At 42.0% G+C, this 20,876-nt stretch overlaps 1 protein-coding gene across 1 annotated transcript; it reads right to left on the bottom strand.

Moving 5' to 3' along the window:
* Positions 1 to 8,343: 8,343 nt before the first annotated feature.
* Positions 8,344 to 20,318, bottom strand: alp3 (alkaline phosphatase 3). The gene is made up of 11 exons (XM_041046428.1): positions 20,249 to 20,318; positions 18,381 to 18,497; positions 17,934 to 18,049; positions 16,821 to 16,995; positions 14,926 to 15,098; positions 14,630 to 14,770; positions 13,950 to 14,019; positions 13,099 to 13,233; positions 11,770 to 11,961; positions 9,374 to 9,490; positions 8,344 to 8,660 (listed from the first exon to the last, which is right to left on the bottom strand). The coding sequence occupies exons 1-11, from the start codon at positions 20,316 to 20,318 to the stop codon at positions 8,344 to 8,346; spliced, it is 1,623 nt and encodes a 540-aa protein (XP_040902362.1).
* Positions 20,319 to 20,876: the final 558 nt, after the last annotated feature.

The raw sequence follows: 20,876 nt of genomic DNA, 5'->3' as shown, positions 1-20,876 counted from the left end.
CACTACAAGCACCCAAATTATCTCATAGCCTCTGCACCCGCGAAAGGCTGCAGCAAAACAAATGCGAAGAGAGAGAGAGAAAAAAAAACAGGCTTCCTCCAGCGTGCTTTTATGAGAGCAAATTAAAACAACTCTTACCAACTGGCGCTTTGGAGCTGATACAGCCCATTTTCTCAGCTGCATGTAGAGCCTTTCAGGAGAGCAATCTATCAAATTTCTTTCCCTAATTTCCTTGTGAAAGAGACGCCCAGCGTACCTCACTGATCGAAAGCCTCTGTCACTCTCCTCATCTACGGAGGCTCCTCCAGGTTCCGGTACGAAGCGAAGCGGCAGCGCGCTGCTGTGCTCAGACAGCCGGAGTGACGCCGAGGGTGGGGGGGAGTCCAGTCATCACTTCTGCTCCGTGTTTTCTGTGTTTCTGACTTGCTTCAAATCCATATATTTATATATATATATAAACGTATATCTATATGAATATAAAGTTTTACTGCGCTGACTCTTGTGAGTCTTGGATGGGTCTCAGGTCTACGTCACCGGTTGAAGGGTCGGGTCCTGTCGGTTCAGCACCACAGCGGACGGACAGCTCTCTGTCAGGCGGCGGCGGCAGCATGAGTTTCTGTCCCGGCCTGGCAGCTGCCGGCGCTGGGGTTTCCCCTCACGGTCACTGCCGGTCAAGTTAACACAGCATCACACGCCGGCACGGATCTCCGGGTCCCTGTGAGCTCTGCGCGCGCTCTGGCTGTCTCTCGGTCAGGCAGTGTACCATTGGAGGGTGACACATTGATACAAAAATCCCACGCTTAACTGCTTATATACAGCCCAGACGAGTTTCCGCCTCCTGGTGCCGTTTTTCTCCGCTAGGTAGAGGCGGAATGAGACGTGATTGGCTGGTGTCACCTTACATGCCAGCCGACATGGGAAGAAGGGCGGAGTTAGTGGTGCGAGCACAAGAGGAGCAAGTTGTCAACTAAAGGATTGCATTTCCCCTCATGTATATATCAGCTGACATAATGATAAATGAGGAACACACTGCATATTTCAACAGGTCTAAAAGGAAAAAAACGCAGAGTTGATAACAGCCTGGGGCAGGTTATGGCGCTGGCCGGGAAATAATAACAACAGCGCAACACTTGTGCAGAAGGTGAGACATTAATTCATATTTTCCTGTCGAGAACAATCTAACAGCCCGACAGAGAAAAGGTCGTGCTGAACGAATACATGCCCACGGGCTTTGTACACGGTGTTGTGCAGTGATGCAATAATGAGAGCACCCAATTATGGCAGCAAAGGCGCATGTGAGGAAAGTGACATTTTTCACACGCCGTCTGACACGTCTCAGGACATCAGAGCCCAGTTTCACAGTGTCCACGCCGGGCAGCGGCCTCGCTGCAGGCTCATTACGACCTCAAAGACCACGCACCTAAATATAGGCAACGTTACCAAAAATAAGCTCAGGCATTCTCAGCTCATGCACGTTCAATAGGAGTAACCCATTATAGCACAACGTATTCGAAGTGGGCGTAATTTAAAAAAAAAAAAACCTATTGTGAGGTCTATTGTGGCCTATTTGTAAGAGACCCACTCTTGTCTCCAGGCAGGTCGACGCTGAAGCATCTTCATTCTCCCTGAGTCTCTCTTAACGCCCACCAGGACTCTAAACATAGAACCTGCAGAGCTGCTGACCCACGCGACCGCTCCTCCACTGCGCCCATTATCTGTTAGCGGAGAACAGATCCACCCGGGGTCCTCCGAGAGGCATTTTCAATTCATCCACCCTAAAAAGGGTAAATTGGTTACATTTAAAGACACCACGAACCACATTCCCACATTTACCTGCACACAGTGTTCATGATGTCTTCTTGGGTTTGATCCTCAGAGCAGGGAGGAAGGCCTACCCACTGTGGCTCTGTTTAATGACAGGAAAACGTTTACATCAACCTATGCTGCAGGACCAGTATTCCCTCTGTGCCATTCTGGAAGATAAATATCTGATCTAAAGATCTGACCTTCATCTCTTGTCATAATATTTCCTCAACATGTCCCCAGAAATGAATCATGGTGGAAGTTTGGTGGTTAAAAGTGATTGTTGGATACAGGCAACCTGCACATCAGCCCCTGTTCAGTGTATTCAAAAGAACAAGGGAAACAGACCGATATGGTTCACCTTGTTAGACCAGTCAGACCGGTACATTAATACGGTCTAAAGATATCTGGCCCACAATGATCCCGAAAGATGTCAAAGGAGAACTTGGATCGATGCGCCAGCGCTGACCATGTGTGCGTAAAATACGCGCGATACAAACAGACAATGGCAGAAGTAGAGTGAGAATGAAAAGCCACTGGTGACACCGATGTTTTTCTTTTTCCACTGTGGACATACATATGTTTCAGCGCCATCGTGAGAACACGCAGAGGCCAAAAATAACCAAGCTCACAAACAGCAAACATTCTGAAAGTGAATGAAAAACACTAGATCCTGATAACTTAAAGGTAAAGAGGATGGATGTGTGCATAATGTGTCGCTTAGCTCATCACACATTTAACACGTGGGAAGACAGACAGTCACACACTTATTTTTGCTCAGGTAAGGCCTCCTCTTGATCTGTGATTTTACACTTTAAAGCACAGAAGACTGTAATCTTCTGTTCCCCCCCTCTTCTCCCGCAGTGCGCACTCAACTCTCATTTCATAACACTTCAAAGTTGCGGCAAAGCCAAAGCTTGTTCAGCCCGCTCAACCCTCTCCTTGCCACATGCCACTTTATCTAGTGCTCTAGCGCCACCGAAAGGACGGCTGCGGTACAGGCAGCTGTGGGAGCCAGAGCAGTGCTGAGAGCCTGTTGCGCAGTACAGTATGTGACTGCAGAGCCGAGACCGCAGTGCTGTGATGGGAGAACATGGGAAGATGCCATTTTCACAGCCTCAGAGGGAAAGTGTTTGGGCTGCATTAGTGGAAAGCTCCACGTCTCGTGCTCGTATGAATGCAAAATTATTATTATTTACAAGAGACATCTACATCTGTCTGACAATTATATTAGAATTGGATAATATACAAATGTATGTAAAAATATAATTTTAATATCTTACAGTAGAGAAATATTCAAATATAAATATTTTTATTTCTCACATTAAATGCGTTATTTTAATGTAGAGATTAGTTTCTATTATATTTATTGTGGGCAAACGACAGTTAGGATGGAAACTGTTATCTGTAAGAAAAGTTTTTTTTTACTAATCATTTCTAAAATTTCATATCAATAATCAGTAAAGTGATCGTGGGAAAGTGAAAGTGACAGGAGAATATAACTTGATAATTGAACCAAAAATCTGTTTCTCTCCTTTCAACTTGCAAAAACTGTTATGAAAACTGAGAATGAATATTAATTTCTGATCTTGAAAATAGTCTTTTGACAGTCAAACCTATCAGATGGCTTCGTTAATTGTATTCAACACACAGGAACTGTCAGACAGAGTACCAGACAAGAATGTACGACCAGTATAGAGCCAGTGTGTGACAGACCCACAATGTGTGTGATAGCGTGCCTTCAGCAATTTAGCATCTGTCACATTGGGATGAAACGGAGTGAAACATCTTATGTAATCTGAACTTGGAATAGTGCAGCTGGTGTCTGCTGTTGACAGAACCGCAATGTACTCAGTATTCCCTCAGAACATAAAGTCTCAGGCCCAGCTCACCACTCCAGGCCTCTTTCAAGTACACATCAGACACCGTAACGTGATCACTAAACACAGATGCAAACACAGAAACCAACCGTCTGGAGTCAGGAGAGTGAATTATGATGTTACCCTGGAGTGGTCTCAGAGTTTTGAATCTTGAATCTGATATACAGTGGGTACGGAAAGTATTCAGACCCCCTGAAATTTTTCACTCTTTGTTATATTGCAGCCATTTGCTAAAATCATTTAAGTTCATTTTTTTCTCTCATTAATGTACACACAACACCCCATATTGACAGAGAAACACAAAATTGTTGAAATTTTTTACAAATTTATTAAAAAAGAAAAACTGAAATATCACACGGCCATAAGTATTCAGACCCTTTGCTGTGACCCTCATATATTTAACTCGGGTGCTGTCCATTTCTTCTGATCATCCTTGAGATGGTTCTACACCTTCATTGGAGTACAGCTGTGTTTGATTATACTGATTGGACTTGATTAGGAAGGCCACACACCTGTCTATATAAGACCTTACAGCTCACAGTGCATGTCAGAGCAAACGAGAATCATGAGCTCAAAGGAACTGCCTGAAGAGCTCAGAGACAGAATTGTGGCAAGGCACAGATCTGGCCAAGGTTACCAAAAAAATTCTGCTGCACTTAAGGTTCCTAAGAGCACAGTGGCCTTCATAATCCTTAAATGGAAGACGTTTGGGACGATCAGAACCCTTCCTAGAGCTGACTGTCCAGCCAAACTGAGCAGTTGGGGGAGAAGAGCCTTGGTGAGAGAGGTAAAGAAGAACCCAAAGATCACTGTGGCTGAGCTCCAGAGATGCAGTCAGGAGATGGGAGAAAGTTCTAGAAAGTCAACCATCACTGCGGCCCTCCACCAGTTGGGGCTTTATGGCAGAGTGGCCTGATGGAAGCCTCTCCTCAGTGCAAGACACATGAAAGCCTGCATGGAGTTTGCTAAAAAAACACCTGAAGGACTCCAAGTTGGTGAGAAATAGGATTCTCTGGTCTGATGAGACCAAGATAAAACTTTTTGGCCTTAATTCTAAGCAGTATGTGTGGAGAAAACCAGGCACTGCTCATCATCTGTCCAATACAGCCCCCACAGTGAAGCATAGTGGTGGCAGCATCATGCTGTGGGGGTGTTTTTCAGACGACTGGCTGCAATCGAAGGAAAGATGAATGCGGCCAAGTACAGGGATATCCTGGACGAAAACCTTCTCCAGAGTGCTCAGGACCTGAGACTGGGCCGAAGGTTCACCTTCCAACAAGACAATGACCCTAATCACACAGTTAAAATAACGAAGGAGTGGCTTCAGGACAACTCCGTGACTGTTGTTGAATGGTCCAGCCAGAGACCTGACTTAAACCCAATTGAGCATCTCTGGAGACCTGAAAATGGCTGTCCACCAACGTTCACCATCCAACCTGACAGAACTGGAGAGGATCTGCAAGGAGGAATGGCAGAGGATCCCCAAATCCAGGTGTGAAAAACTTGTTGCATCATTCCCAAAAAGACTCATGGCTGTATTAGCTCAAACGGGTGCTTCTACTAAATACTGAGCAAAGGGTCTGAATACTAATGGCTGTGTGATATTTGTTTTTCTTTTTTAATAAATCTGCAAAAATGTCTACAATTTTGTGTTTCTCTGTCAATATGGGGTGCTGTGTGTACATTAATGAGGAAAAAAGATTGAACTTAAATGATTTATAGTAAATGGCTGCAATATAACAAAGTGAACAATTTAAGGGGGTCTGAATACTTTCCACTGTAATGTCTAATGTGAGCCAGGAAACTCAGTTATATCTGAGATGATCGATTAATGCAAACAGAGTATTCATGTTTAAATAAAGTGGCAAAAAAGAATAATAAAAGCAAGTGCATACACTACCAAAAAGCAGAAAAAGAAATGACTCAAAACAGCAACTCCATCTGCTGATAAAGGCAGTGAGATGTGGTTGAAAGGTCCAGAAAAAGGTTGTACATCGACCACAAGCTGTAAAACGTCATTTTTCACTGTTAGAGACCAGCAGCTGTGTTCAGCTTGATCTTAGTGGGTTATAGTGGAGGGTATATTTATTTATTTATTTATTTTTTATTTTTTATTTTTATTTTTTTCAGTTTTGAATAAATTCAACACATTCCACCTGCAAGTACCACAACAGGAGTGCAGTCAATGAATCAAACCTCCGGTGGAAGACAACACACTGGCAGATGGTGCGGACAAAGGGTGTGAGGAACTTAAGGAGGATCTTTAGCAGCCCTGAGGCCATATTTTTACAGGAGAGACAACGCTGAAGAAAAACAGCAGGAGGTCAAGTCAGTCACTCAGACTGGGAGCAGAGATTTAACACCATATGGAAACAACAAAGCAGTGTATGCAAGAGAAAAGTCCAATATTCAGCTTCAGGAGGATCCACACTGCTCATAGGGCTGTCATAGTGTCAGACATCTCTATCTGCTCATTGACAAATTATCTGTTGAGCTATCCAAGCTCAAGGTCTTTGTCCCTTTAGGAAAAAAGTAAACTTTACTTTTCCTTGGTCTGACTTGTCTCTGAGTCATTCTTTTGGGTCCAAACCTTGTTTAACTGAGCCTTTACAGCATCGGGGGACCATAAATCTCACAGCCTATCAGCCGAATAACAAGCCCTCAACTCACCAGTCTGTGGAGAAAATCACACCAAATACCAGGTGGTGCCTGTCCAGCAAAATGTGTTGACAAAAAAAAAGTCATTTCAATAGTAGAGACAAGCTGAGAGATGTTGCTGTCCTCTGCTTCAGAGAGCTCACAGCAACAAAGAACATCAGGCCAGTGAGGCCAATGATGAAACAGAGGTTTTCAGCCAGCAGAACCAAACAGACCTTATTATAAATATATTCCAGAGTTTCAGGCTCTCAGTGCTGAGGCTGCAGATAAGATGGAGATGTTGATCAAGGCCCTGCAGATTCAGCTTCTTGGAAAGTCTTGTGTAAGCAAGATAAGGACAAATGGCATCATGGAGATGCCCGGCTGAGCAGAGGAACAGCAGAGGACAACTGAGTGACAGTTTGAGCTTTGACACAGGTTGAGAACCAACCAGGGAGCCAGTCTCCTGTGGCAAGACGAGATGTCCTGTCCCCTCAGGGCTTCCAATGACAACCGGCAGGCCTTCGTGTGGGGACAGAGGCAGCAGAGCTGTGATGGAGGGAAGTATTCACCTGGAGCAGGAGATGGTGCAAAACAACAACAAAAAAGGAAAACAACTAGCTGAAGAGCATTCCAGCAAATTCCTACATCTACTTCTTGTTTGGGACCTTTTTTAAATTCCAGTATGTTCTAAGTATAACAAAGATTTTTTTTTTTCTAACTGTAATAACAAACCAGGCCTTTTCAGTTTTATTTTGCTGGTAATAATAGGTAACAGTAAAATTGATAATTTAATAAAACTCGTCTTGAAATCCTGTCTTCACACACAAACGATACTGTAAGCCCAAACTTAGTCATGAGATCGTCTGATGTGTTGAGAAAAGAGTCACCGTCTCTGCTCAACAGCTCCTTTCTGCCCAGAAATAGTAACTTCCTCTTGCATCTCCTCTCAAGCTGTTGAGTTTAACTCCACCATATGATCTATAAATGAGTATCAGCTGAACGTGTGTAAAAGATGAGAGCAGGCCCATCATCTGAAACTAAAATGATGGCCTCCGGCCAGTCTAAATGAGTACAAGGAGAGTCAAAATCAGGTTTAATAAACTCCAAACCCCAACAGATGTCCAAAATAATTACCGCAATCTGTCACCCAAAGATAAAAATAGGTGATCTTTAAGTATTTTGCATTATTAATGGATTGCCGTAGTAGTGTCATCAAACACAGCCACCTCGAACCTCGGGTTGGTGCTGCAGATTTTGGAGGAGAGGATCAAAGGAATGAAGAGCCATTTTTAGACTCATCATAAAACAGGTCTGAAAATCATAATTTTTGTAAACTGGAATCTCAGTTTACAAAAATTATGGCAGCATCAGCATCCTATGTTGTTTAAGCAAACATACTAAGCTATTTCATCAAACAGATGCGGCCTGAAACAAACCGTATATGAAAATATACATGTATATCTAATGCGTGCTGGCAAGCTCTTTCAAAGTGGAGCCTGAGGAAATTACTGTACATAGGCACCTATGAGTGAACAAATCTATTTTAAAATATCAGTAAAGACATTGATGGCTAATTAATCTCAGAGTAGGTTCATGTATCAGATCATAAATATGAACATATTCAAGGAATAGCTCAACACTATTCTTACTAAAGCAATACATGACATCTACATTGTTTTATACCAACATTAATGAAGTGACAAACCGCCTCTCTATTCAAGGACAGCTTTATTGGAATGACACAGGGATTCAATAAACTGCTAATGTCAAAAGAAGATGAATTTGCTTTCATTTGGTTGTTATTTGTACAGTGTTATTGCCAATCTTCCTTCATCATCTGGAGAATGGGCACTAACAGTACTGAGGAAAACCCTGGTTCAATGAGCCCCAGAGGAACACATCCACCCTGGGCCTTGGGCAAGTCTCTAAATCCCTGCCCACTTGCCTATGACCCTGACCTCTGATCCCTTTAATGTGGCAAGTGGAATGAGATCTAAAGGATTCACCAAGGAAAGGGATCTTACATCAGCAGTGTCAGTGCCAGCAGCGCACTGAGGACAACACTGAGCAGAGTCGCTGAGCCACGAGTTCCCCCATTCCCATACTCATCATTGGTAAAGGTGCTGTGAACCACAGGTGCTGCAGTTTGCCCCTGGCAGTGCCTCAGGTCGGCACCCACACAGGCCGCATAGGCCATGGCGTGGGCGATGTAGTTCTGCTCCTGGACGCCCTGGAAGAGGTGGGCCATGGGTCCACGGGCAAGCACCGCCACATCCTCTCCGCTGTGGGTGGTGGACTCTGTGGGCGCTGCAGACAGCTGGATGTAGTCTTCAGTTTCTGGAGGACACAGAAATATTCTATCATATTCTTTTTGCATTTGTCCAGCAACAAAAACATAACAGTCAGTGTTTTCACATTACATTCCAGCAGCTTAATTGACTTTAAAGCTGCTATGATCAATATTTTTTTATGTTAACAATGCATCAACTACAGAGCTAAAAACATTAACCTATTCATCAGATGGACACAAACACAACACCAAATTAATGCTAATGTTGCTCTGTGTCTGCCAAAGAATCACCTTTTGGCATTAACACCTCAGCCACAACTTCATAAAGTGATAGTATGTCTAAGTTGTGGTTGCAGTTTGTTGCGTTGTAGATTGTTGTTGATTTACTTGTAACATGTATTTGATTATCATCCATATTACCTCAACTGAGCTGTCAGTTTCTGTCATGGTTTATCTAAATATTTATGAAAATTAAATCACAAAAAATGTCAGAGAGAGAGACAGAGTGGATGTAATTACATTATAAGGAAAGGTCACTCTGTGTTACAGGATATGGATCTAAATGCAGTAGGGTAAAATCTAAAGGCCATTCCAATTTTTTTGGAAATTGTTTTCTCTTTCTCACTGTGTGTTTCCAGTTTTTCTGTCCTTATATGGGCTCAAGCTATGGAAAATAAAGAAATAGCTATGAATTACTGACTGTTCAAGGAGAGTTGGAACTTGTCAGGAAATGGGAGAAATGTTAATGAAAGTATCTTACTGGTGTTGACATTGCGGATGTCAGGACGCTTGCCATTGATGATTTTGTGTCCGGGTCCGTTGCCATACATCAGCGTGGTGTAAGGCAGCATGTCCGTACCCCACAGCGGTGATTTACCTGGAGAGTAAAGAAAGACCATCAAACTTTATCTTTGAGTTATCGTTTTCTTTTTTGTTGCTTCTTTCTGCCTCAGTTTGCTAAACACATGCAAAGATGCATATACACACAAACACAAACACAAACACACACACACACACACACACACACACACACACACACACACACACACACACACACACACACAAAAGAGAGGTCTTTGGATCCCCAGGGTGCTGCAGGGGGTCTAGAGCTTGTTCAATATCTCGGTGTTTCTCTCCAGATGAGCCATTAGCCTGGCGAGTCTCCCCGCTGATGAAGAGCTCAGAGTTTCACAAGCACATTAATCACTGCTGCACCGCTGGGAGGAAGAGGAGGAGGGGGGGAGGGTAAAATGAGGACAGGGCAGGAGAGAGGGAGAGCAGAAAGGTGGGAGCAGCAGAGGGTAACACAAGTGCACAATCAATTTGCCTTCTGAAGGCTGATACTGATGCATCACTGGAGTGAATCTTTAAATGTGACAGTTTTCATACCAGGAAATTTTTTAAAATTTTGGGCAGGGTGGAGAAACAGCACGTTTGAAACTAAAACTTAAATATTTAGAGCTTTCTGAGAGATGCTTCAATGATAATCAAAGAAGGAAAAAAAACTTAAAGAGATTAGCAGCTGTGGATGGTTATCTTAAATCAAACCCTGTTTTTGATATCATTTATGCATTTCCTGTAATAGCCCAGTGTGTTTAGATATTATGGTTGCTTCTTTTCATAGTAGTTTTTATTGGTAGTGGCAGTCTGCGCCACATTCACACTGCACTCCTACGTACAAGGGATTCACTTGTACGTAGTAGTGAATCCTACGTACAAGTGAATCCAAAGTATGTCAATGCTGAAATCTGAATTAAAAGATTTCAGCATTTAATTCAGTGTTATTGTTTGTAATTTTATCTCAGCCTCACTCTTATTATTATTATTACTGCTAATACTAACCCAACTTTAGGTTTCCTATTTATGCTGCTAAAAAGCATCCAGCTGACAAAAGACGAGGTGGCTCTTACTGTGAAAAGTATAACAGGAAGTGCAATGTATTGTATTTATTGTTCATCAGTCAGTTGCATCTACAAAACAGGACACGATCATTTTCTGTGTTTAAATGACAGCGGATCCGTTTTTAACAGTGCACAGTGAGCTGTGAGATGAAGAGCTGCAGGCAACAGGCTGCACACCACAGACTCTACAGCAGCATAACCACCCACCACCTGCCACCCTTCCCCACTTTTGTCATACAAAAAAATCCATTGCCTTTTTATATACAGCCTATGGTTGCCTCTGAACATAAAAGGAATTACATTTCCTACAAAACATATTTGTTGTATAGAAACATAATTTCTAGGAGACAAGGTTCAGTAATCATGGATGTCACCAAATCAACTGTTACATTACAACTTCAGTAGGTGTTTGGATGAAGAGATTTTGAATGAAAGATGAAAAAAAAAAAAGGTTAGCCACTGAATGAATACCAACTTTGTTCTCTGCTCTCTTACATATATAAATGTAAGTTGAACGAAACAGGCCGGCTGATATCTGATATCTAGTACAATACAGACAAATGAATAAATCATTTTACCCCTTGATATTACACTCTGTCCCTCTGTGAATGTGGTAGGTTCATCTCAGGTTTTTTAAACCAACAGTGACGGAGAGGAGACAGAAAGCTGAAGGAATAAAGGTAAGGAGCAAGTGAGGCTGACAAAGAGGCACTCAAAGAGGAGATTAACAGGTGAGGAAGACTGACAGAGTGAGAAGAACTTAGAGAAAATAATGTAAGTGAGAGAGGGGCGTCGATGTCGACAGCCAGAGACAGGTAGATGGAAGAGAGACGGGGAGAAAGCAAGGGACTGAAATAGAAAGGCGAGGGACAGAAAGGCTGCTGGCTATATGTGTTTACGCGGGCTGTAATTGCAGGGGAGAGAAAGCAGAGGAAATGTCAAGCTGCTGGTAGGAGAGGCTCACCGAAGCTGAGAGGAAGCTGGCAGCGCACTGAGAGGCATCACACACACACACACACAAAAAGCACAAAATGCCACCTTGGGTGTCTATTGTCATGGGATGTAAACACACCTGGAGGGGGAATAGCTGGCTGGAGCAAAGGATGGAGGGAAGAAAGGAGGAATAAGGGAAGGATTTTTCACATCTCAGAGGAGGTAAACGCTCTTGTTATGAGCAGGAAAAGCACTGAGCAGATTCATGCCTGCATCTTGCAACTCAATTTAGAGGACAGAAGTGAAGTCAGTTCATAATTACCCAGAATGCTTTGCCCTCGAAACGGGAATCCATTGAAGGTAACAGGGTGAGAGTGGTCAGCCATTACTACAGTGAGAGTTTCATGCTCTTTGGTGAGTTCAAGGCCCTTAGCGATGGCGTCATCAAAAGCAACCGTCTCATGGAGGGCCATGTACGCCCGGCCAGCGTGGTGAGCCTGGTCGATGCGCCCACCTGACCACAGAGGGAGGGAAGGGTTCAAGATGATCACTGGTATAAATAATGGTTTCTGGTACTGGTTGGTACATACTTTGGACTTCTCTCAAATGACCTGACCATTAACTCTAAGTGTCTTGCATGACTTGGGACTGTACTCTGACTGGTCTACTGTGACTTCAGATTTGACCTGGACTTGTCTTAAAGGAGTTGAGACTTGTCTTGGGTGACTTGGCTTGAACTTTCTTTGTTGACTGCTCTGCAAGAAAACATCCCAGAAAGTTCTGGAGTTGAAGTAAATTCCAAATCTGAGACTCTGAGATTGAATTTCCCTGCATATTGTTAGAGGTGAGATGACAACTTATTTCACATAGAGGAGACTCTGAAAAATATCTCTTGGAATAAAACATAAATTGGGAAAGGGGTCCCACAGTCTCCAGCAGAGAATCAAAGCTGAATTTTAAATCAGCCCTCTTGCTGGGAGATCTAACTCCTATAAACATTTTTTTTTACTTTACCAAATTCTTCCAGCACTTGTCCTCTTCACCAGCCATACCAGAAAGTGAAGTAGACTGCGTTTAATAAGTTGTGGTCTCAGTGAGCTGTCAGTGATTGGGTGCACCATATGTCTGCTTCTATTTATACATTTGCCTGTTATTTTAAAGTCATTGTTAAGACACTCAGTTGCATTACGGAGTCCCCGGGCAGCTGCCTCAGATTAAAGGAGAGATGAATGAGGAGGCAGCAGTGTGGAACAAAAACACTCCACTCGCACACACACTGCGGCAAACCCACTGAGCTGCATGCAGAATCAATGTCAAGTCAGCGGATCCACTCCAGGTACACACTGTTCTCTGACCTCATATATTCTGGGGGTTGTCGCTATATAGTAGATGCCATGAGGATCACCTCAAACGAATTCAGTGTCAGTGATGAAGATGCTGTTTTATGAAACACATCTTGATGTTTTAGCAAAGCACAACAATTACTGTGTTATAATCGTAATGATTCAGTTGATCCACCTGGACCAACTATGTATTCGTTTCCTATTTTCAGCAGAACCTTTATCTACCAGGGGATTTTATCATCCAACCTTTGATTGATGGAGTAATTGATTAGAAATGTGTGGAAGGTGGTAGAAGCTCTTGTCCTCACCCTCCACTAGCAGGAAGAAGCCTTTAGGGTTTTTCTGGAGGATGCGGATGGCCTTTTCTGTAGTCTCGACAATGGACGGGTCCTTGCTCGGGTCCCTCTCCGCTTCGAAGCGTAGATCACCAGGTTCAAACAGAGCTGTGGGGTGAGAGGGGGAAAAAAAAGATTCATCAGCCAAAGCTTTGAGCAAAAATACAGTATATCCATTTCATCAGCTTCCAGTGGAGGTGCAGCAACAAGGAAAGTCCCATCCTCCTACTATTACTATTTTCAGCACACAGGAAGGGATAAACCACACTGCAGGGGATCCAAAATCCAGTCTCTACTGCAGCAAAAGCTCAGTCCGGAAACAGGATGACGACTGAATCTCCTCCGCACCATCACCGTCTGCTGACATGATTCATCAAACTCGCTCTACACTTCCTCCCCAGCTAGATAGAGCAAAGTTGGAAACTAGCTGGTGAACATATTGGAGCATTTAGCTGCTAAAGAGCCAGATACTTTCATTCTGGACCAGGTGGAGATCAAAAACAGAGCAAATAGTGTGAATATTGGACTTAGATTTGTGAGATGGACACCAACAACAGGATTTCAAATGAATGCTAATGCTAATTGTGCCCCATGTTTGCTGGATGTAAAAATAAGCACAAATACAAGGTGCAAGGTTTTACACCTTGAAAGCATGATGCAGTCAGTTGCAGCAGTTTGAGAGAAAACACGAGTATTAAAGACATGACGAAGCCGGTGACACCACATTGATGTTGTGTTCTTCAAGGGTCTGATGGGAATGCTTTACCTTTATGTGCCGCTCTGCTGGCAAGGAGGTTAAAAAAAAAAGAAAAAAAGAAACTCACCCATGAGGTAGTCCGTGGTTTCAGGGTCAACAGCATCAAAATCTGTTTTATTCCACACATAGTGGGCTACCTGTGAGACACACAGGACATACGCATTTACACTCTGAGTGGGAGGAAGATAGTAAAGGTCTCTGTGCTTTTTATTAGTCACTGCCTGCTGTACATTGTCAAATACTGACAATTTTACCACCTGACAGTGTTTCTATTTACAATCTGTAGCAATTTTAAAATCCATTATAATTTGACAATCCACTGTCAAATTTAGTGTGATACACTGATGCTGAAAAACAATGACACCATGGCTGAGAATTTCACACTCTGTAGTGTTCCAGGTGATGGTCTTACAGATACTGTACTGTGATGTCAAAACAGAAAGTCACTCTGGTGATTTAAACACCACACAGCTCCTTTCATCAAGTGCTTTGCTTGTGAACAAGTGTGTTAATCCTGACTGCCACTTCTCCCTGTTAACAAGCAAACAGTGTATCTGCTTTTAAAAATGTAACGTACCATTTTATAAGTTTCCAGAAAATCTGCTAAAGGAAATTCAAAGTAATGCGTGTTTCCATCCACTAATGTGAAAATATTAGAAAGTGGTTCCTTGAGATAAGTAGCTGGTGGCACTAATTCTCCAGGGATGTGCCATTAAAATGTTTTCTTGGTCACTGTGTCTGTGCTACCTTTCCAATTTTCAAGCTCTGCCACTCATTGATGAGATTGCGCCCGTCTTTTCTTTTGCCCCTGGAGGAGTAATCACTGGGGTACTCTGGGTCCTTGGTGCCTCTGGGGGTCATGTACTTTCGGCCACCACCAATGATCACCTGGAAACACACACACACACACACGCACACACACACACACACACACACACACACACACACACACACACACACACATAATCACATTCAATTTAACAGTCCTAAAATAAAACTTTAAAATGCTAACATCAGAATGATACAGGGGCAGGGAGTCGTACATCTATGTCTGTGTTTCTGATGAGCTGAGAGGCGATGTCGGTGCAGCCGTCCCTTTTGGCAATATCAGGCATGTCGGCGTCACTGTACCACTTCCTGCTGGCGCTGTGGGCGTAGCTGGTTGCTGGAGTAGCATGTTGCACCCGTGTGGTTGTGACAATCCCAACAGACTTACCTACAAGATCAGTTTGTGTCATGATTAATATACAGTACAGTAGAGGTATATTGGCCTCAAAAGCCAAAAAGTCTTTCCCTTGTGGATACTATATATTATGGTTATGTTGTGGAATGGGGAAGTAAATAGTATTTAGTAATTATGAACAGTTGTTGTCCTTCTAACCATATTCATTCCCAGAATTCCTCTTTAAATCTGGATGCTGAGATGAATGAGTTGGAAGCAGCACACTTCATCAGACTTCATGTGTTTTCACTGGGATTGTCTCACTTTCCTACAAACATCCATAGATGTAAAATAAACTTTCAAATTCAGTGTTGCCAGTATCACATTAAAAAACACTTGCACACAGAGGCTTTAAATAGTTTCAGAGTTTTAGAGTATATTTTGTTTCTGTCTGAAAACTTCAATTAAATCTAGGAAAATTAAAGCTAGGATTGCATCATGCTGCAGAGCAAAACACTGCACCCTGGATGCTTTGTATATTCTGGATGCTTTATTGCCATCTATTGATGGGCATGTGAGGGCTTTGCTAAAAGAAACCGTCTCTAAAATGTGTTTTTATGACGTCAAACAGAGTCCTCCTCAGGTCAAAGACACAAAATACATTCCTTGGACTATGTAAGGCGCACACATTCACACACCTGGTGTCAGTCTCAGCTGTGCTGGGGTCAGGGCCATGGCAAGCTACATGTGTGTTGTGAGATATTTACAGCCGTTGATAACAGTGGAGCACGATAAGAGTCAGGATAAGAGTGCTTCCCTGTGCAGCACATTATCCTGCAGTGTAACCCGCGGGCCGCGGGCTGCTGTTGCTCCCAGCTCCCAGGTGGCCCCTGTAATACCACTCTGATGGAGCACTGCAGCTCACAGCAGAGCGCTCAGCTGTAAAATCGGGTTTTGCTGAAGCTGTATAAGACCTGAGGGAATCTTCTTTTTTTTTTTTTTTGTCAGGAGCCAGAGCTAAAGTGTGATACGACAGGGCACCACCAAATCCCATTTGTTGCTTCAATCATAGAACCATTTGAAAACATCCTGCATTATCATCCCCTCGGTATCGTCAGCAGTGTTTTATTAGGATAATTTTTCAGTATTAATTGTATAAATACGCTGATTTAAAAGTTTGTATTTCTGCAAGTTGACGAACAACCTGAATATTTTTGAATTGATGGAAAAAAAATGTTTTGGGCAATTCAGAGGTCTGGAGCCAGACCTCCGAACTGCCTGATTGAAGACCTGTTCAAAAACGAATAGTCTTTTACTGTTCATTCAGTTGTGACACTGAGGCAGTACAGAATGACTTGCTCTCTATCAGATTTAAAACTTAGTAAAACAATGATTAGTACTGACTTTGTCATTTTACTCCACTTATACAATACAATAACCTTACAATTACATCTTTGATGCAAAGATCCACCTGAAGTCTGACCAAATCTTGTTTCAAACATTATTCCCTCTAACAGACTGTTCTATAAAAGAAACAAAGGTTATCACTGTTATTAGATTATTATTATGACCCAAATGTCATCATTTCAAATCCCCAAAACATGAAATATGTGTGAGAGGTGAGTGGGAATGAGTAATGCTCTTCCCTTGTTCGCTCTGCTGAGTCTCTTAAAATTATAAAAAGACTATGACACTACACATATTCTTTTTATTTGCTTGTTTAAGCACCATTTTGTTTGTTTGTTTGTTTGTTTTATATTGTTCTGTTAGTCTTACCAGCGTCTTTGGCCCACTTCAGAATGGACGTGACCTCGTTGCCCTTCTGAGTCTTGCAGACTCCGTTGCGAGCCGCTGCACTCACTCCGATGACGTTCAGGTTGGTTTTCACTCCACACAGATATGCTGTGGCTGTGGCTGCACTGTCTGGAATCTGGAAATCCACGCTATAGGTCTGCACAGCACACACACAGGACACACACACACACACTTAAAAATGAGCTTGAATAAAATATACTGTTGGACAAATATGCATAAACATTATTGTTCCCTGAGTGGGAAATTGCTCTTGCACCAGAAAATAATAATAACAGAAAAGAAAAAAAAGAATTTAATGAGAAATGAGCAAATGAGGCATTAAATTCAACATAAGCAGCAATTACAGCCGTGTAATCTATCAAGTAAATGGAACCATTACAATGAACTGCAAATTAATCTTTTAGACATCTGCATACATTTTTATTTCTGTTTTTGCTTTGACTTTTTCTTTGACTCTTAATTTGTACCCACAAATGATCAAGTAATGTATGATTGGATCTTTTCAGTGTCATTTTGTCTTGAAACTGTGTTTTATCTTTGTAAAACATTTGACAAACGTCTATCGAAATGCTAAATTAAATTTGAAATGCATTATTCATTTGCACTGATAACAGAATAGATGTAGGGTGTGCAGAACTATAGCAGGATGGTCAACTGAGACAGAAAATAATAATGTGTTCTGGGACTATAATTATGATTAATAATACAGTGTATGACAGGAAAATACAAAAGGCATAAAAACATGAATGTATATTGTTGAATGTATATTTGGCTTGAAAAAGCTTTAGCTAAGGTTAACCAAGGCTATCTCAGCAGCTAGCTCTCACTTTAGGCTTTTGATTTATAGCTTGCTAAGGTTTGTTGATTGTCTTCATGTGGCAGAGACTGCAGTAATGCAGGTGTCATTTACATACTTGTGTTCAGGTACCTGGTTTTATGTCCATTCATCCATCTGAACGTGTGTGTGTGTGTGTGTGTGTGTGTGTGTGTGTGTGTGTGTGTGTGTGTGTGTGTGTGTGTGTGTGTGTGTGTGTGTGTGTGTGTGTGTGTGTGTGTGTGTGTGTGTGTGCATACTTTAGCCAATCCCACACTGGGGAAGGTGTCCATGGTCATCACTGTCTCCTCTCCCGTCTGGTTCTGCAGCTGTCCCTTGAGGATACGAGCCGCTGTGTAGGTTGTGATTCCCATGCCTGATGCACATAGACAAATACATCAAATACATATGCACGCATGCTTCTAGTCTTTTTGCAGTCAAACAACAACTTCCTCTGTCCTAACTGAAGCGTCCCTCTGTAATTTGTTCAAGTCTTTATTCCTTATTCTATCATTGTATCCAGTCACATTTTGTTTTCTTTAAATCATTTGTCTCTTTTTTTGAGACAGTAAACAGCGTGGACAGGTGGCAAAATTCCTTAAAAACAAAAAGTGGGTCAAGCAGTAATTCCTGAACCTGCTTGTCTTACCTACTCAGCCAGGCAAAGGTGCCTTGTGTGAGGAAATGACAGTGTTGTGTATTTTTACCATCTCCTAGGAAGAACAGGATGTTCTTGGCAACATTAGTGTTGAGTTTCCTGTCCAAAGCTGACTGCAGTGTCTTCCGGGCTTGTGACCTCCAGAACTCAGGGTTCTCCTCTTCAACTACAGGTGAACACACAAGTTAGACCGATGTTAGTCCAAAAATATCGGTTATTAGTAGTTAAGTAGTTGCTATGAACTGTAGTATTGGTATGTTGTTGTTTTTTTTAAAGTCAGACCGGTTAAACCTCTACTTTGGGGAAAGGGTTGTAGAGTTACAAAAAAAAAAAGAAAGATAATTAAACTACAGCACAAATATCTCAGTACAGCTGTAACTTTGTTCTTTAAGCAAACATGTGACAAATACAGAGCGTCAAAGAGCCGTTCTGTGCATCCTGCAAACATCAATGAGAGCAGAATTAAAAAGCCAGCTGACTGCTCTTTGTTCAGGCCTTGGGGACTTGAACGTGTCTATTAGCATGTTTGTTTGTATCAGCACCTGTCACACCTCCTTCACATGCTCTCTCATCTACTGCAGTTTATCTCTCTGAGCTCAAACAGGTAGGTTTTTAAAACAGTAGTCCACTAACACGAGTGTGCTGATTTGAAAAGTTTGGAGGCCCCTTTCAAAACAAGTAGGAAAGTGTATAAAAAGTGTAAATGACTGCAAAGGATGAAAGGAAATGTGGAAGCTGCGGAATCAGTAGGGAGAAAGTGAGAGACTGAAATGAGGGTAAAAACAGAGCAGAAAGTGAGAGGAGATGATCGAGTTTTAAAACAGCACATAGAAAAATAGAAAAGAAATCTGACTCCAGGGTAAAAAGGTAGGCATCATACATCAAGCTCAACATTTTCAGGCCACTGTGATGTTATCATTTTAAAAAAAAGGCCCAGATGAGCTGGTTTCTGTGAATGCAAGAGAAAGACGTATAGCGATTTATGTGCATTAGCTGCAGAGTTATTTAATCCAAATATTTAATGAAGCTGCAATGGAAGCCCTGAAAGAAAGCTGAGGTGGAAACACTGAAAGGGGCCTAAGGTGAACCATTTATGAACAAGGGCAGTTGTGGGATAGTAGAGCTGATCGGGTTTTCTTTTTTCTGTGCTGAAAGGAGGCGATGGGAGACCTGAAGGGGTTTGAGTTGAGTGCGGTCAGTCGAGGTGTGAGCACTGAAAGGTGATGAAATGTCAGTTGAAGAGAAATTAAATAATGCAGCAGAAATGTAAGCTTATGTGTAACCACTGAAAGCAGTTGAACTGCCATGTGAAAAACAAAAGATGAAAGCAGCTGGAAAAGTCAGCTGAGGTGTAAGCAGTGGAATTAGACAGTCAGCAGTTGAAATGTTAATTTAAGTGTAAAATCTGCAATTAGTTGTCAGCTGAAGAATAATCAGTCCAAGTGTCAGGTAACAAGTGGATAAAGCTGCAGCGTCAGTGAGTCTAAGTTATTAAGACAGAAAAAGACAGAGCAAAAAACTTTAACTTAGAGATTAACTGAGAAAAAAATTGATGCTGAATTAACATAATAGAGAACAAAAGGTGGATAATGGTCTAAAGTTTGAATGATGTTTCTAATTGAAAGTATGAATGAGTTTTAAGGGGCTGAAGACAATTTGAAAAGGTTCAAGGATGGGTTCAGTTCTCAGAGTCTGATCATTCAAAAAGCAGCAAAAAAAAAAGGTGAAAAAGATTTTTTAAAAATAATGAAAGACCAAAAAAATCTGGATAGAAGCACAGATCCTAAATGAGCAGAACATTTTTGGTTTGCAGAAGAAAACAGTTGGAACCTCCAAAGAAGTGTCCAAAATAGAACAAGTTTAAGCATAAGCAAACTAACAATCACAACAAAGTCAGGTCTTGTTTTTTTTTCTTGCCTTTGGCCCTGGATGATCCACATGCCACCAGCAGAGACAGAACCAAGATGGCCACTCTTGTCGACTCCATGGCCAAGCGCAGGTTGGAGACGGGCTCCTCTAACCTTCCCAACGATCACCTCCGTGGCTGAAATAATGCTTGTCTCCAATCACACCAGCTGTCAGTCATCTTTAATAAGGTGTCATAAATACATAATGACCCGCAGGCCTTTGGTAAATTTATGACTGCTGACTGAAAAGACTGCCTCGTGGTTGGATTGGAGCTGAAAACTGGTGGAAAAGAGACATAGAAATGCAAATGTAGCTAAATGATTATATATTAGAAATTAATATTATAAATGATTGGTAAATGTAGTTGAGATTTGTCCACTTGATCCAGTAAACAGTATTTGAGAAATAGTCAAAATATATAAGGTATTAATTATTAACAGTACTGTTAATAGTACACTTAAAGCTTTAATGATAGTGTTTCACGATAGTGTGGATTTAGGACATATTTATGACACTGTGCTAAAGATCATAGATTGCAGCTGTTTCCAAACAGCTCTGGAAAGAGTGTGTGTGTTTGTGTGTGTGGTTTCTGATCATAAATGAACTGTATCTGACAGATAATGCAGCGAGGGCTACG

Source organism: Toxotes jaculatrix, chromosome 9 (assembly GCF_017976425.1).
Source record: "Toxotes jaculatrix isolate fToxJac2 chromosome 9, fToxJac2.pri, whole genome shotgun sequence".
NCBI lineage: Eukaryota > Metazoa > Chordata > Actinopteri > Toxotidae > Toxotes > Toxotes jaculatrix.
Note: the sequence above shows the minus strand (reverse complement) of the source record. Positions and strands in the feature narration are given on the sequence as shown.